The sequence below is a fragment of the Pelmatolapia mariae genome, linkage group LG3_W (genome assembly GCF_036321145.2).
Source record: "Pelmatolapia mariae isolate MD_Pm_ZW linkage group LG3_W, Pm_UMD_F_2, whole genome shotgun sequence".
NCBI lineage: Eukaryota > Metazoa > Chordata > Actinopteri > Cichliformes > Cichlidae > Pelmatolapia > Pelmatolapia mariae.
This window is the reverse complement of record NC_086229.1, coordinates 67,939,614-67,953,350: the sequence shown is the minus strand read 5'-3', so window position 1 is coordinate 67,953,350 and position 13,737 is coordinate 67,939,614. Positions and strand designations below refer to the sequence as shown.

General features: G+C 40.5%; 2 protein-coding genes across 7 annotated transcripts in view; both read right to left on the bottom strand.

Moving 5' to 3' along the window:
- LOC135932091 (zinc finger protein 99-like) overlaps window positions 1-8,176 on the bottom strand; it is a 36,547-nt gene extending 28,371 nt beyond the window's left edge. Inside the window, exon 1 of one of the 2 annotated variants that reach the window (XM_065470338.1) lies at window positions 8,086-8,176. The gene's annotated coding sequence lies outside the window, so the exon portion shown is untranslated. Of the gene's footprint in view, window positions 1-7,767; window positions 7,848-8,085 lie in introns of those variants that run through there. The other variant, XM_065470337.1, reaches the window with a different exon arrangement.
- Window positions 8,177-8,709: 533 nt separating this feature from the next.
- LOC134624754 (zinc finger protein 234-like) overlaps window positions 8,710-13,737 on the bottom strand; it is a 196,269-nt gene continuing 191,241 nt past the window's right edge. For 4 of the 5 annotated variants that reach the window (XM_063469781.2, XM_063469783.2, XM_063469780.2 and 1 more), the window contains 3 exons: window positions 10,930-11,020; window positions 9,044-10,480; window positions 8,710-8,795 (listed from right to left, as the gene is read on the bottom strand). In XM_063469781.2, the coding sequence (XP_063325851.1) occupies window positions 9,068-10,480; window positions 10,930-10,947 (1,431 nt within the window). In that variant the 5' untranslated portion in view covers window positions 10,948-11,020 and the 3' untranslated portion in view covers window positions 8,710-8,795; window positions 9,044-9,067. Of the gene's footprint in view, window positions 8,796-9,043; window positions 10,574-10,929; window positions 11,021-13,737 lie in introns of those variants that run through there. The other variant, XM_063469779.2, reaches the window with a different exon arrangement.

Genomic DNA, 13,737 nt, shown 5'->3' with positions numbered 1-13,737 from the left:
TCATCAGAGAACTTCTGCAGGAAGCACTGGGTGGAGTTGTGGGAGAAGTCTGCAGTGTAGATGGTGAAGAGGAACGGAGCCAGAACCGTTCCCTGTGGGGCCCCCGTACTGCAGACGACCCTGTCCGACACACAGCCCTGAGTCCTCACGTACTGTGGTTGGTCGGTGAGGTAGTCCAAAATCCAGGTAGTGAGGTGATGGTCCACTCCTGAGTTCTCCAGCTTGTCCTTCAGAACCGAGGGAAGAATGGTGTTGAAGGCACTGGAGAAATCAAAGAACATGATTCTCACAGTGCTTCCAGCGGTCTCCAGGTGAGCGAGGGAACGATGTAGGAGGTGAATGACGGCATCATCCGCTCCAATGCCAGGCTGGTAGGCAAACTGAAGTGGGTCCAGTGATGAGCTCACAAGGCGCCGAAGCTGAGCCAGGACCAACCGCTCCAGGGTCTTCATCAGGTGGGATGTCAGAGCCACCGGCCTGTAGCTGTTGAGGTCCTTGGGGCGTGAAGTCTTTGGCACTGGAACAACACAGGAGGTTTTCCAGAGCTGTGGGACTCTTCCCAGCCTCAGGCTCAGGTTGAAGAGGTGCTCCATCACACCACACAGTTGGTCCGCGCAGGACCTGACGACCCTCGAGCTGATGCCATCTGGACCCGCTGCCTTCTTGGCTTTAATCCTCCTCAGTTCCCTCCTAACCTGGGTGGTTGAGAGAGACAGGCTGGAGCCTTGTGTTGAGTGTGTATTGGATGCTGTTGTTGGGGGTGGGGAGGAGTGAGCAGGGTGAATAGAGGAGGTGTGAAGTGTCTGAGGTGTCAGAGGTGGAACAGCAGCAGTGGGGGTGGGTGAGTCTGCAGCCGATGTTGGAGACTGCCTCATGGCTGAATCAAATCTGTTGAAGAAATGATTCAGTTCATTTGCCCACCTCACATCCCTGCCAGGCAGAGAGTTCTGATGTTTGTGGCCTGAGATGGTTCTGAGGCCTCTCCAGACTTCACCAACGTTGTTTTGCTGAAGCTGGTTCTCCATCTTCTGCCTGTAGCTGTCCTTCCCATTCCTTATCAGTCCCCTCAGCTCTCTCTGCACCCTTTTCAACTCCTCTTTGTCTTTGAAGGCCCTCCTCTTCTGCTTGAGGACGGCTTTAATTTCTGGGGTAATCCAAGGTTTGTTGTTGGAGAAACACCGTACAGTCCTGGTAGGTACGGTGTTATCCACACGGAAATTAATATAGTCAGTAATGCATGTAGTAAGTAATGCATGTAGTAAGTAATGCATGTAGTAATGCATGGGTTTGAACCCAACCCCAAATCCCACATGCATACTACCCTTTAGGGCTAAGCCCCGGGTGTTTCAAATGTCTGCCTCCGCCTCTGGGATAAAATAACAGTTATTTCTAAAATGTTATACAAACCTCTTTACAAGGTAATCAATCTCTGTAATTGACAACTTTTCTTCTAAACCCATTAGGAACATAAAGGTTCACATTCTTGTTTCTATTAAGATTTCTGCAAACATCTGACATACTTTAATACAGAACATGCTTAATCAGTTGTAATATGGTATTTGTAATGTTGTTGTACTTATGCTTGTATATACAGTAGACAGCACTCAGCAATCTTCCAGCTTGTAGAACTGTTACTGTATGCTATATTGGAAATATTTGTTACTCTTCCTGTAGTAAAAAAGTATCAGAATGTTAAAATTAGTAATTTATTTTGGCACTAGCCAAAAACACAGTAACAATGTGTGCAGCAGGAACAGATGCACTTCTATGTTTAGTGTACGGATTCCTACCAGGTGAAGCACTGAAAATATTATTTAAATATGCATATGTATTTTCAACTGGTGTTGTTTTGTGGTCTCATTCCTCAAGCAATTTTTGTTGCCTTATTTTGTCTCCAACACTCACTGCTGCTTCTGCAAAGTCAGAGTGCTAAGTGCTGTCTACTACAGGTAACTCCACTACAAAAAACCTAAACATTTCCTTTAGCTTACTATTTTAATTGGGGGGAGAAACTAAGAAAGCACTTACTGACCAGATGAAAAAAAGGCTGCTCATGAAAAAGGCACAATGGGCTACACTGTTAAGAGAACTTAACCACCCAGTCTATTGAACATTCACATTCATTCCTTCATGTTACTGTTAACTACACCTGTGTTTCTATGAACTGTTAGGGTGGAAAACCTAAAACGTGTAGGGCAGAGTACCTTGAGGACCAAGGTTGGGTAACACTGACCTACACCACATCCATCACCCACATAGAGCTTGCGAGAATGCTGTTAAATTCACTGCGAAAGTCTGGATAGCTGTGATAACCAAGGGGCAGCTTTAGTACACATCCACATGTGTGGGATTGTGGTCTGCGGAGGAAATCTGTAGTTTCTATGAACTTAATTAGTATGGCTTTATCCAACAGATTGGATCCCGTACAGAACCGCAGGAAAAGCTGAAGATAATTGAAATCAATTTCTCCAATGTACACTCTAAAAAATATTCGTTGTGTTTGTCGGTAGAACTTAACAAATAACCACTTTTCTGCTAAAAAAAAAAGTAAGTTGTCTACATGTACACGTTTCAGTGAGTTGACTAATCAATGTTAAAAGTCAGTGCAACACAAAAATTAAAAAACAGCACCTTAACTTAAATGTTTGAGGATATTGAATAAAATACTTTTGTCATCAATCAACAACAGAAAATATTAAGTTTGTGTAACATGTAAAAATGAGTTTCAACATCCTTCCTGTTTGAATTGAGACCATTCAGACAGCAGAGGGCAACCCCGTAGCAACAGTTTCTGGATTCTTGTGGCCTCGTGGGAGAAGAGGTGTGTTTGCCCTAGACTGTGTTCGGTGAGTTAAGTAAGTACTGAATTCTAAATGGATGAATTACAAGTTATATTTGTACACTTTAAAATGTAATCTTTAAAAAACTGAAATTTGATGGTTTTAATCGTAATTTAGCAGAGTAGAGTTGTTGTTGTTTTCTTTTTTAAGTTTAGCTAGCCGTTTCTTTTAGCTAGCAAACGTTCCTCACAAATAAAAGAGTACAGATACAATTAAAATATGTCACTTGTTAGGGTACATTTGGTTAGCTGATAGACCATGCCGACAGCAGAGCATGTTCAATTTGAACCCTTATATGTTCAAATTAACCGGTCAGCAGCTGCCTGCATTTTTATCATGGTGTCAGAGTAAATTCGTGTTTCCACAAGATGGTCTCGGGTGAGGTAACTAATTACTGACAGAGTAAAATGTGGTGAATTTATCCTTGACTAAAAGTATTTATATCAATTGTGTTGATGTTCTAAGCTCGACTGGGAACTCTGCCTGAGGTTAAAGTTGGTTGACCTAGCAAAAAAACCCAAAAAACAATATTGTGTGTGTGTGTGTGTGTGCATACGACTTGCATTTGCTTTCTGTAATTGTAAGCATAATGTAAAGTGTGGGATTGTGGCATGTCCACAGTGGTATTTAAATAGTTTAAAAGAAATTTCTCTTACACATTTGGATTTGACACCTTATTACAAGTTTAAACTGAAGTCTGTAGATGTATTTTTTAAAATTCAATTTTGTTCAGTCTTTATGATTCATTTTTTTTTCAGTGTTGCATTGTAGTGTTTTAGACAAGGTTTTATGCTTAAAATAGCTTGTTAACTCAAAAGCTTCAATAATTCTTTGCATTACAAAAGGTTGCAGTAAATTTCAAAATGCATTGGACTTGCAAAATTTGCAAATTTGAAACATCAAGAAGGAATGAGCTCTTAAAGAATTACAGGCTTAGACATAGCCATGGTGGACTGTTTATGCCTTGCCTGTACTGGGATTGTTACTGCTCATTTGAACATGTGCTTCTCATAGGAACCGAAAACACACTGTTCACTCATTGGATGACCTGAAGCCTGAGCTGATACAGAGGTGTGTCAATCATTTGAATGCAGGAGATGATCCTCTTGAGGAACATAATGAAAATCCATTGTGTGAAGATGTAGCAAATGCAGAGGATGAAGAAATTGGTGAATTGCCTAATTTAATTGAGAAACATTTAGCCCACCTACTACTAAAACTGGAAAGTATATATAATGTACCTCGCAGGTGTATTGATGAATTAGTTGTTACAGTTACAATTCATTTCTTCCTCTGCTTCAGGTCCTATTCATCAAAAGCACAATTGTGCTGTTGATGAAATTTAGGTTACATTTACTTTTACTCACCTTATCCTACTGCTAGCAAAGTGGGCATTTAAAGCAGGCCAGTGTGTAACAGTTTAAATTGAAGTTACAAAGATTAAATCTTTAATTCTTTTAAAAACATATTTAAAATCAATGGCACAACGCAAGTCACATAAATGTAATAGTTTTGACTTTTCACCTAATAAACTGTAAGTTTAATCAAACGGAATCTTAACAAGTGATGTGCTTGTGATAAAACACGACAACCTCCTCCCAAAACCTCGAGAGTCTGAGGAGGGGGGCAAAGGAATGTGTTTGATCCTATAGTTTGAACTAAGACTTACAAATTTAAGAAACACAATGACACATTCAACAATTTGAATTAACAAAGACTTGAATACACTCAGAGAAACACAGGGAGATTACACACAGGTGGGGGACACAGCTGGAAGTAATTACCGAGACGAGACAAGGGAGGTAAAACTGAATACACTCACATGAGATGCAGACCTTCACAAAAAAACAGGAAACAAGAGATCACTCTAGGTTGCAGACTAGACACAGAACTAAACCCGCACAAAACATGAGAACACAAAACCTGCAAACAAAACCCTAAACCAGTAATATAATTTGTCATAAATAATCAAAACACCAGAGAACCCCAAAACACTCCAAAATCAAAAAACAAACCAAAACATAAGGAACTCAAAATGCTGGGTTGAAACTGACCCATAACCATGACATTTTACTTGTTTTTCTATTCTTTTCAGTTTTCATTCTCTCTGTTGTAAAGCACTTTGTGATTTTTATCTGCAAAAAGTGCTATATAAAAAAGTCTTGAAAAGTTTGGTGGCATTTGAAATGAGAGGCAGCCTCGCCTACGTCAGTGTGCCCCAGGGTGGATGTGGCTACAATGTAGCTTGCCAGTGTGTTAATGTGTGTGTGAATGGGTGAATGACTGAATGTGTAAAGCGCTTTGGGGTCCTTAGGGACTAGTAAAGCACTATACACATACAGGCCATTTACCATTATAAATACATTTTACTTACTAACCATAAAAGAACAAACTGAGAAAATATTCAACTACTACTAGAGAATTATCTTGATTTTTTACAACAAGTTGAACAAATAAAAACACTTTTTCACCATGTCAGTGGCTGAAGTTCAGACAATGACTGATGTGCCAGCTGTTTTCAGGCTGAGGTTGTAGTTTAATCTTTATTTTCATATCAATTCAACAACCAAACCACAACAAAATAAAATTTCTATCCCATGCCTTTATCCTGTACATCAATGATATATGTAAAAAATCTGAGATTTTACAGTTTACTTTATTTGTGGATGATATAATATTTTCTGTGCTGGAGAGAATTTACAGCAGCTTTTGGGAATTGTCATAAGTACCGCATAGGTACAGAATTGCCTATGAAAAAAAATGTTGACACCAGTTGACATGATAGTCAGTCACATTAAAATGTAAATAAAAAGTAGAAAAATAATCCTAAAAATGGTAAATGGCCTGTATTTGTATAGCGCTTTACTAGTCCCTAAGGCTTTACAAGTTCAGTCATCCACACATTCACACACTGGTGATGACAAGCTACATTGTAGCCACAGCCGCCCTGGGACACACTGACAGACTTCCTAAAAGCAGATGGCACCACATCACATTTACTGTCACTCATCTGAGAAAGAAAGTGTAACAACACTCAAAAGTATATTAAACACACAAGTTACAACTGAGCAAGATTTCAATTTTAGATAAAGAAGCAAAAATACAATTTTATATTGTAACTTCGATGTTCACCTTCATTCTAACCTCATAAGAGGAAAAGGAAGAGAAAATGTATCACATTTTACATTAACACCATCCTCCCTCATGGTTGACTCAGTGAATAACAGAATTGACTCGATGGGATTTAAATAAAGTTTCCAGTAAAGCTGAAAATAATAGATGATGGTAACAGATCTCACCGACCCCCCAAATGCGCAACACCAAAAAGAGATGATTAAAAGTGTTTCTATACACTGCTGTTCTTTAACCAGCTCCATGGAATAAAATCAAGTCCTGATAACTGAATTTATTATTCAGAATATACAAGAGAAAGACTTTATTAGACTCTGTGTGACCCCACCCAGTCTCTGCACACACGGACAAACTGAACCAGTATGAAAGTAACTGCTGCAAACTGTTTGTCTCACAGGACACTAGTTTTTAATTAGGCAGCAAGACTCAGGCCCATAGTCAGTAGCATAAACTCAGCCACTTCTAACATTGCAAAACACCTTGCTACCATACTTGCACCTCTCGTGGGAAACACCCCACAACACATCAAGAACTCCACCGACTTCACCGACAAGGTCCAGAAACTTACCCTGGATCCAGATGAAACCATGGTGTCCTTTGATGTAGTCTCTCTCTTCACTTGCATACCCACCACGGAGGCCGTGGAGACTGTCAGAAAACGACTACAAGAAGACAGCTCCTCAGAAGACAGGACCAACTTCACACCTGATCAGATCTGCACACTGTTAGACCTCTGCCTTAGCACAACATACTTCAAATACAACGAAGGTTTCTACAGACAAAAACATGGCTGTGCCATGGGCTCCCCCGTGTCACCTATGGTAGCCAACCTTTACATGGAGGAAGTGGAAAGGACACATTAACGCTGTGGATAAAAACATCAAGTTCACGGGAAGACACAAAGGATAACTGTTTGCCTTTCCTGGACTGCGCTGTGCACATTGAAGAGAATGGCAACCTCAACATTGAAGTTTACCGGAAGCCCACACACACGGACCAGTACCTCCTCTTTGACTCCCATCACCCTCTGGAACACAAACTTGGAGTAATTAGGACCCTACAGCACCGGGCAGAACATGTTCCCTCTAAGCCTGAAGGGAAAAAGAAGGAACACACACATGTAAAGGAAGCACTTAAAACATGTGGTTATCCTAATTGGGCGTTCATAAAGTCAGCAAAGAGGCACAGAAAAGAAGATCAGACACCAGCGAGGGAGTATAAGAAAGACAGACACAACAACATTTCATCCCCTATGTAGCCGGTGTATCAGAGAAACTCAGGAGGGTTTTCTCCAAGCATGACATCCCAGTGTACTTCAGACCCAGCAACACACTCAGACAAAATCTGGTTCACCCAAAAGACAAAACTCCAAACCACAAACTTAACAATGTGGTGTATGCTGTACAGTGTAGAGAGGAATGCCCAGACCTCTACATTGGAGAGACCAAACAGCCACTTCACAAGCGTATGGACAAGACAGAAGAGCCACCTCCACAGGACAAGACTCAGTAGTCCATCTGCATCTTAAGGATAAAGTACACTTTCGAGGATGTCAGTGTTCACAATTTGGACAGAGAGGACAGATGGTTTAAAAGAGGAGTGAAAGAAGCCATTTACGCCCACTGTGAGCGACCATCTTTGAACAGAGGCGGTGGTTTACGACACCAACTGTCTGCCATCTATAATCCAGTTTTGAGTTCCCTCCCCAGACGCCCTAACGCCCACTCACATCCTGGGCCATCTGTCCTCAGGAATTCGCATGATAAGGTGTGGCCAGGTTTCACAATGAGCTCACCTGAAATCCTGGCTGATTGGGACCCACACCCATTTTCATACCTCGGCTCAGGTGATTAGACTAGAGGATCATCAGGGGGTGCTTTTGTTCCTCTATGGGGGATACTCCCACTGGGTTTAAATCTGGGACTCTCCACCATTTGACATTGGAACTGAAGAAGCTTCTCGGATGAGAGGTGAAACGTCTTCAAGCAACTTAAAGAAGTCCAGACGCTTTTCTTTGCAAACTCCTTTGACTAGGGTTAGGGTTAATAATACATGTAGCTTCCTAAATGTAACATTCAGGATTATTCACTGCAGGTCCAGAAATCAGAGCTACCTCATCAGATCCAAGTGTGACGTCAGCTGACACACTTTACAGGAGATTCCATCTGAACTCTGTGGAGCCTGATCTCAAGGTTTTTTCGAAGTCTGACCCTTAAGCCAGAAGAGGATCTTTCTCTCTCTTCAGATTCATTGTGATCCAGTGATTTCAGTCCTGCATGATCAGGCAGAGCAGATAATGAAGTGAATGTTTTTGCACATTGGTAACAGTGAAACAGTTTATTTACAGCGTGGAATTTCTTTGTGTTGTACTTCAAAAAAGTAATCGGATTACAGTAACGTGTTACTGCCCATCTCTGCTGGTCACAGCTAAAGTTCACTTCCATGTGTGTACATTCATGTTTGTTACGATGACCTGATTGTGAGAAGCTTTTGTCACAGTGTCTGCACTTGTATGGTGTCTTTCCTGTGTGGATTCGCTTATGCTTTTTCATGTGCATTGGTGAAAGATGACCCACACTGGTCAAAGATGTGTTTTTTGATCCCGCTGTGGAAGAGATCATGTATTTTTAATGTACTTGGTGTGTGGAAGCCTCTCCCACATTCTTTGCAGTAGTTCATTTTGTCTCCAGTGTGTCTACGTTGATGTGGTTTTAGGTCCTGTTGATGATTGGAAGTTTTTCCAAAAAGGTCACAGAGAAACGCTTTACTACCACCACAGTGACGAAAGGGTTGAGAACTGGATCCATCTGCATCGCTCTGCTTCTAAACAAAGGCAGGGTAAGTCAGAGAATTCCATCAACGTTTTTATCCTGAACGCCGCCTGAAATAAAGAGCATCGCTGCCAACGTCCAATTACATTTTACTGTTTACATTATAACACTGAGCTTACTTGAAACAGATGACTCTTCATTTTTCCAAACAGTTCATTCAATATAATTCCATAAGTTTACTGATCAGACTTGTTCCAAACAATCAGGTTAAAATTACGGGATGAAAGGATAAATACATACCTCACAGTAACTGCACTTGTAGAGTTACTTTCTGGTGTGGATCTGTTGGTGTTTTTTCAGGTGATGTGGAGCTTTAAAACTCTTCTCACACAGGTCACATTTATAAGGTCTCTCCTCAGTGTGGGTAAACATGTGTTGTTGTAATTGTGCATCTGTTGTAAACAGTTTTCCACAATGATCACAGCAGGAAGCATCATTTCCAGTGTGAATCCGCAGGTGAATATTTTGGTACTTTTTTTCACTGAAAGTTTTTCCACAAAAGTCGCAGCTGTACGCCTTAATTCCAGAGTGGGTAACTAGATGCTTCTGTAACTTTCTACTTTGAGCAAAGGCTTTACCACACAAGTCACAGCTGTAAGGTTTAACTCCACTGTGGATGAGTTGGTGTCTTTTTAAGCTTCCAGCCTGGGTAAAAGACTTTCCACACAAGTCACAGCTGTAAGGTTTAAATCCACTGTGGATGAGTCGATGTGTTTTTAAGCCTCCAGCCTCGGTAAAAGACTTTCCACACAAGTCACAGCTGTACGCTTTAACTCCACTGTGGATGAGTTGGTGTCTTTTTAAGCTTTGAGCCAGGGAAAAAGACTTTCCACACAAGTCACACCTGGACGCTTTAATTCCACTGTGGATGAGTTGGTGATTTTTTAAGCTGTGAGCGAGGGTAAAAGACTTTCCACACAAGTCACAGTTGTAAGGTTTAACTCCACTGTGGATGAGTTGGTGTTTTTTTAAGTCTCCAACCCAGGTAAAAAACTTTCCACACAAGTCACAGCTGTACGGTTTAACTCCACTGTGGATGACTTGGTGTGCTTTTAAGTTTTTAGCCCCATAAAAAGACTTTCCACACAAGTCACAGCTGTACGGTTTAACTCCACTGTGGATGACTTGGTGTGTTTTTAAGTCTCCAGCCCGGGTAAAAGACTTTCCACACAAGTCACAGCTGTACGGTTTAACTCCACTGTGGATGAGTTGGTGTGCTTTTAAGTTTTCAGCCTGGGTAAAAGACTTTCCACACAACTCACAGCTGTACGCTTTAAATCCACTGTGGATGAGTTGGTGGGTTTTTAAGCTGTGAGCCAGGGCAAAACATTTTCCACACAAGTCACAGCTGTATGCTTTAACTCCACTGTGGATGACTTGGTGTCTTTTTAAGTCTCCAGCCCGGTTAAAAGACTTTCCACACAAGTCACAGCTGTACGGTTTAACTCCACTGTGGATGAGTTGGTGTTTTTTCAAGTCTCCAGCCCGGGTAAAAGACTTTCCACACAAGTCACAGCTGTAAGGTTTAAATCCACTGTGGATGAGTTGGTGTGTTTTTAAGTGTCCAGCCTGGGTAAAAGACTTCCCACACTCATCACATCTGTATGTTGTCTCTCCCTTTCTTCTGTGAGGTTTGTCGGCCTCCTGAGAGCGCTGACTTCTTGCTCCATGATGGTCCTGAAGTGACAGAGATACAAACAGAGGCAGTGAGAGAAATGCAGTCGTGGAACAATCTGACACTCTCTCCATTAGTGGAATCAAACATGTCAACAAACGCATTGTATGTGTGTTACCACCACTTTCTGGTGATAGTATCACATTACAATGATGCACTACAATGAGAGTTGTAATGAAAAATACATATTGAAGAAACCTTGATAAGTGGAGAAAATCTTTTACTCATAAAAAAATTGTTCAACTGATGATATTGTTGTTTCAATGTGTGTAGATAAAATATAATCTTTGTATTTTCTTGTAACTTCTGTGGTTTTTGGGTGTGAATGTTGATTCTGTATATATGGATGAGCCCAGGATGGAAAAGATAAACCTGCTGTTAACGGGTTTTTAAAAACCAACCAGCTGTACACACAGTTTCAGTAACAGTGTAACTGTGATATTTTTCTCACCTTTTGTGTTGAAGTCATTGTTTCCTCTGTAGTGGCTGAGCTGAGTCCAAATGGCTGAACTTGTTCCTCTGCTGCTCCACCAGACTCTCAGCTGGGACACAAAAAGTATATATATGTATTTTTTTCCTGATAAAATACATATATTTACTCCATAAAGCACCCCTCCAATAGCCAAACCCATCTGTGTTTTGTGATTGACATGACATTGGCCAATCAGATGAAAGAAAGAAAAGTTGGGTCAAAATTCGTACTTGTAACTTGCAGAGTTTCACACATATTTTTTGGCTAAGTCCACACACAAATTTTTTTTTTTTTTTTTTTTGTACGCGCACATTAATTCTTTTTACACATACAAATCTTTTTTACACACACAAATTCGTTTTACGCATACAAATCCTGATTTACAAGTACAAAATATTTATGACCACAATTTGAGCCCATAATTGTGGGATGTATGGGACCACGAGCACCGGACCACGCTTGATATTTGGGGAAATCGACGGCGCATTTGGAGTACACTTCGGTTTGGGACAGCTGTTGTCACGTGGGGGTGACGTAGTCACACTCAAAATGCGTACTTCAAGTGTGCAGTCTCCAAATTGGGACACAATCATAATCTGTGCGCGGACAGAAGAAGTGTCAGACAGACTCAGACAAATGACTGATTAACATGTGTTTTATTTTGTGAACGGTTCTTAAAAAGGCATTCCCTGTGAGTATACACTGTTGTTTGGCACTTTAATTAATAGCAGTCAAATTTATGGTTGTAGGCGGTTATTGGCTGTTAGGATTAGCACTTGTTTATGCAGTTTGTCACATATTTAATGACATAATTACTGATGTCACGAGAGGGGGTGTGGCCAGGATTTTTGGTTGAGGCGCCATGTTTCTGGGCCAAACAAAGCGCTAACGAAAGAGGATTGAAAGCACACGGATAACACCCGCTATGGTTCGTACTTGATGTGCGGTCGGTTGTAATGTTAGATCGCACGACTGGCAAGGGAATAAGGTTGAAAATGGTTTATCTTTTCATTCTTTCCCCACTTGAAAGCAACATGAGGCAGCTAATGTATCGGATGTTACCAAAAGAAGGCATCTAGTCTGGATAGCAGCTGTGAGACAAGCTGATATCCAGTTCTCTTCCATCTCCAAATATCTGTTGGTGTGCTCCAGACATTTTCATTCCGGTAAGTTATAGATATGTTCATATCACTCTTTATCCGGTCTTTAAGTCTGACGTGACTAGCCGTGTCTGGGCTCAAACTCCGCTGCAGGTCCATGAATCACATGATCACTGTGGCATCACTGAGAGTTGAAAAACTATCTAAAGTCTTTTATCTGTAATAAAATTATCAGCATTCTGGTCTACCATGTGTAACAATTTGATCGGTTAGGAGAGCGAGAACGATATCAAAACAGCCACGAAACGTCCCGCAGATATGTGCCCAAGGGAAGCAGTCAAGTGATGAATAACTGTTTTCCAGTATGTTGTTTTGCAATGTTGAACGAACTGCCAACTCTTGAGCCACGATCGCCCCGCGTCTTGTAATCAGAAGGTTGCCGGTTCGAGCCCCGGCTCGGACAGTCTTGGCCGTTGTGTCCTTGGGCAAGACACTTCACCCGTTGCCTACTGGTGGTGGTCAGAGGGGCCGGTGGCACCAGTGTCGCCTCTGTCAGTGCGCCCCAGGGCAGCTGTGGCTACAATGTAGCTTGCCATCACTGGTGCCAATGTGTGTGTGAATGGGTGGATGAGTGAATGTAGTGTAAAGCGCTTTGGGGTCCTTAGGGACTAAGTAAAGTGCTATACAAATACAGGCCTTTTTTTTTTTTACTATTTTATTGTATTTAGTTACTTACATTCTGTTTGTTTTAGGTAGAAAACAAACAGAATGTGGCATCGTTCGGACACCACTGTCCTATAGTGTCATAGGCACTGTTGTAAAGTCACAAGCACATTCACAACACAACTCCCTCCCATGTACATTCCTGTGTTAAGCTACTAATGTGTTATACACAAACACTGATATAATATTAAATATAACTAATAGACTTTAGAGTTTAGTTATTGGTGTCATGAACAAAAGTAATTTCATTATTTATTCAACTTAAAGCTCCACACACTAGTTTGTGTCATTATCCAGATGTACATAAGCATGATTACACAGTTTTACAATCATACCAAAACTCTGTCCTGAAAGTTTTCACTTTCTCTTTTGTATCAGACATACTGAGACAATATTTGGGATAAATAACCATGAAAACAATTTATTTATTCTACATTAATTTATTTATGTAGAACTGTTCCACTACATATTGAAAATGATATAAAAAAAGAAATTCTGTGAGAGTCGACAATATGTTTCCAAAGCATTGTCTTCTCACTATACTGTACATTTCTACTCAAGCTCATCTTATCCCAAACTAAATAAAATTGCTGTACTGTGTGTTTATGTATGTATGTATATATATATATATATATATATATATATATATTAGGGATGCAACGATACACAAAATTCACGGTTCGGTTCGGTTCGATACTTTGGTGTCACGGTTCAATATTTTTTCGATACAAAAAATGTTCATGCTTTTTTAATTTGTCATTTATTAAAATTATAAATATATATTTTAACTCAAAAGTACAGTTTTTAAATTTAATGTTGCTGAAACGACAAAGTAATAAAAACATAAATATCTCATGGAGAAATCCCTCATCTTTGGAAAAGAGAGTTTATTACAGAGAAATGGCTCTTTCCAAAATAAAAGCTATACTATACGCTTCTTCTGGGGTATACTCTCAGCAGCATA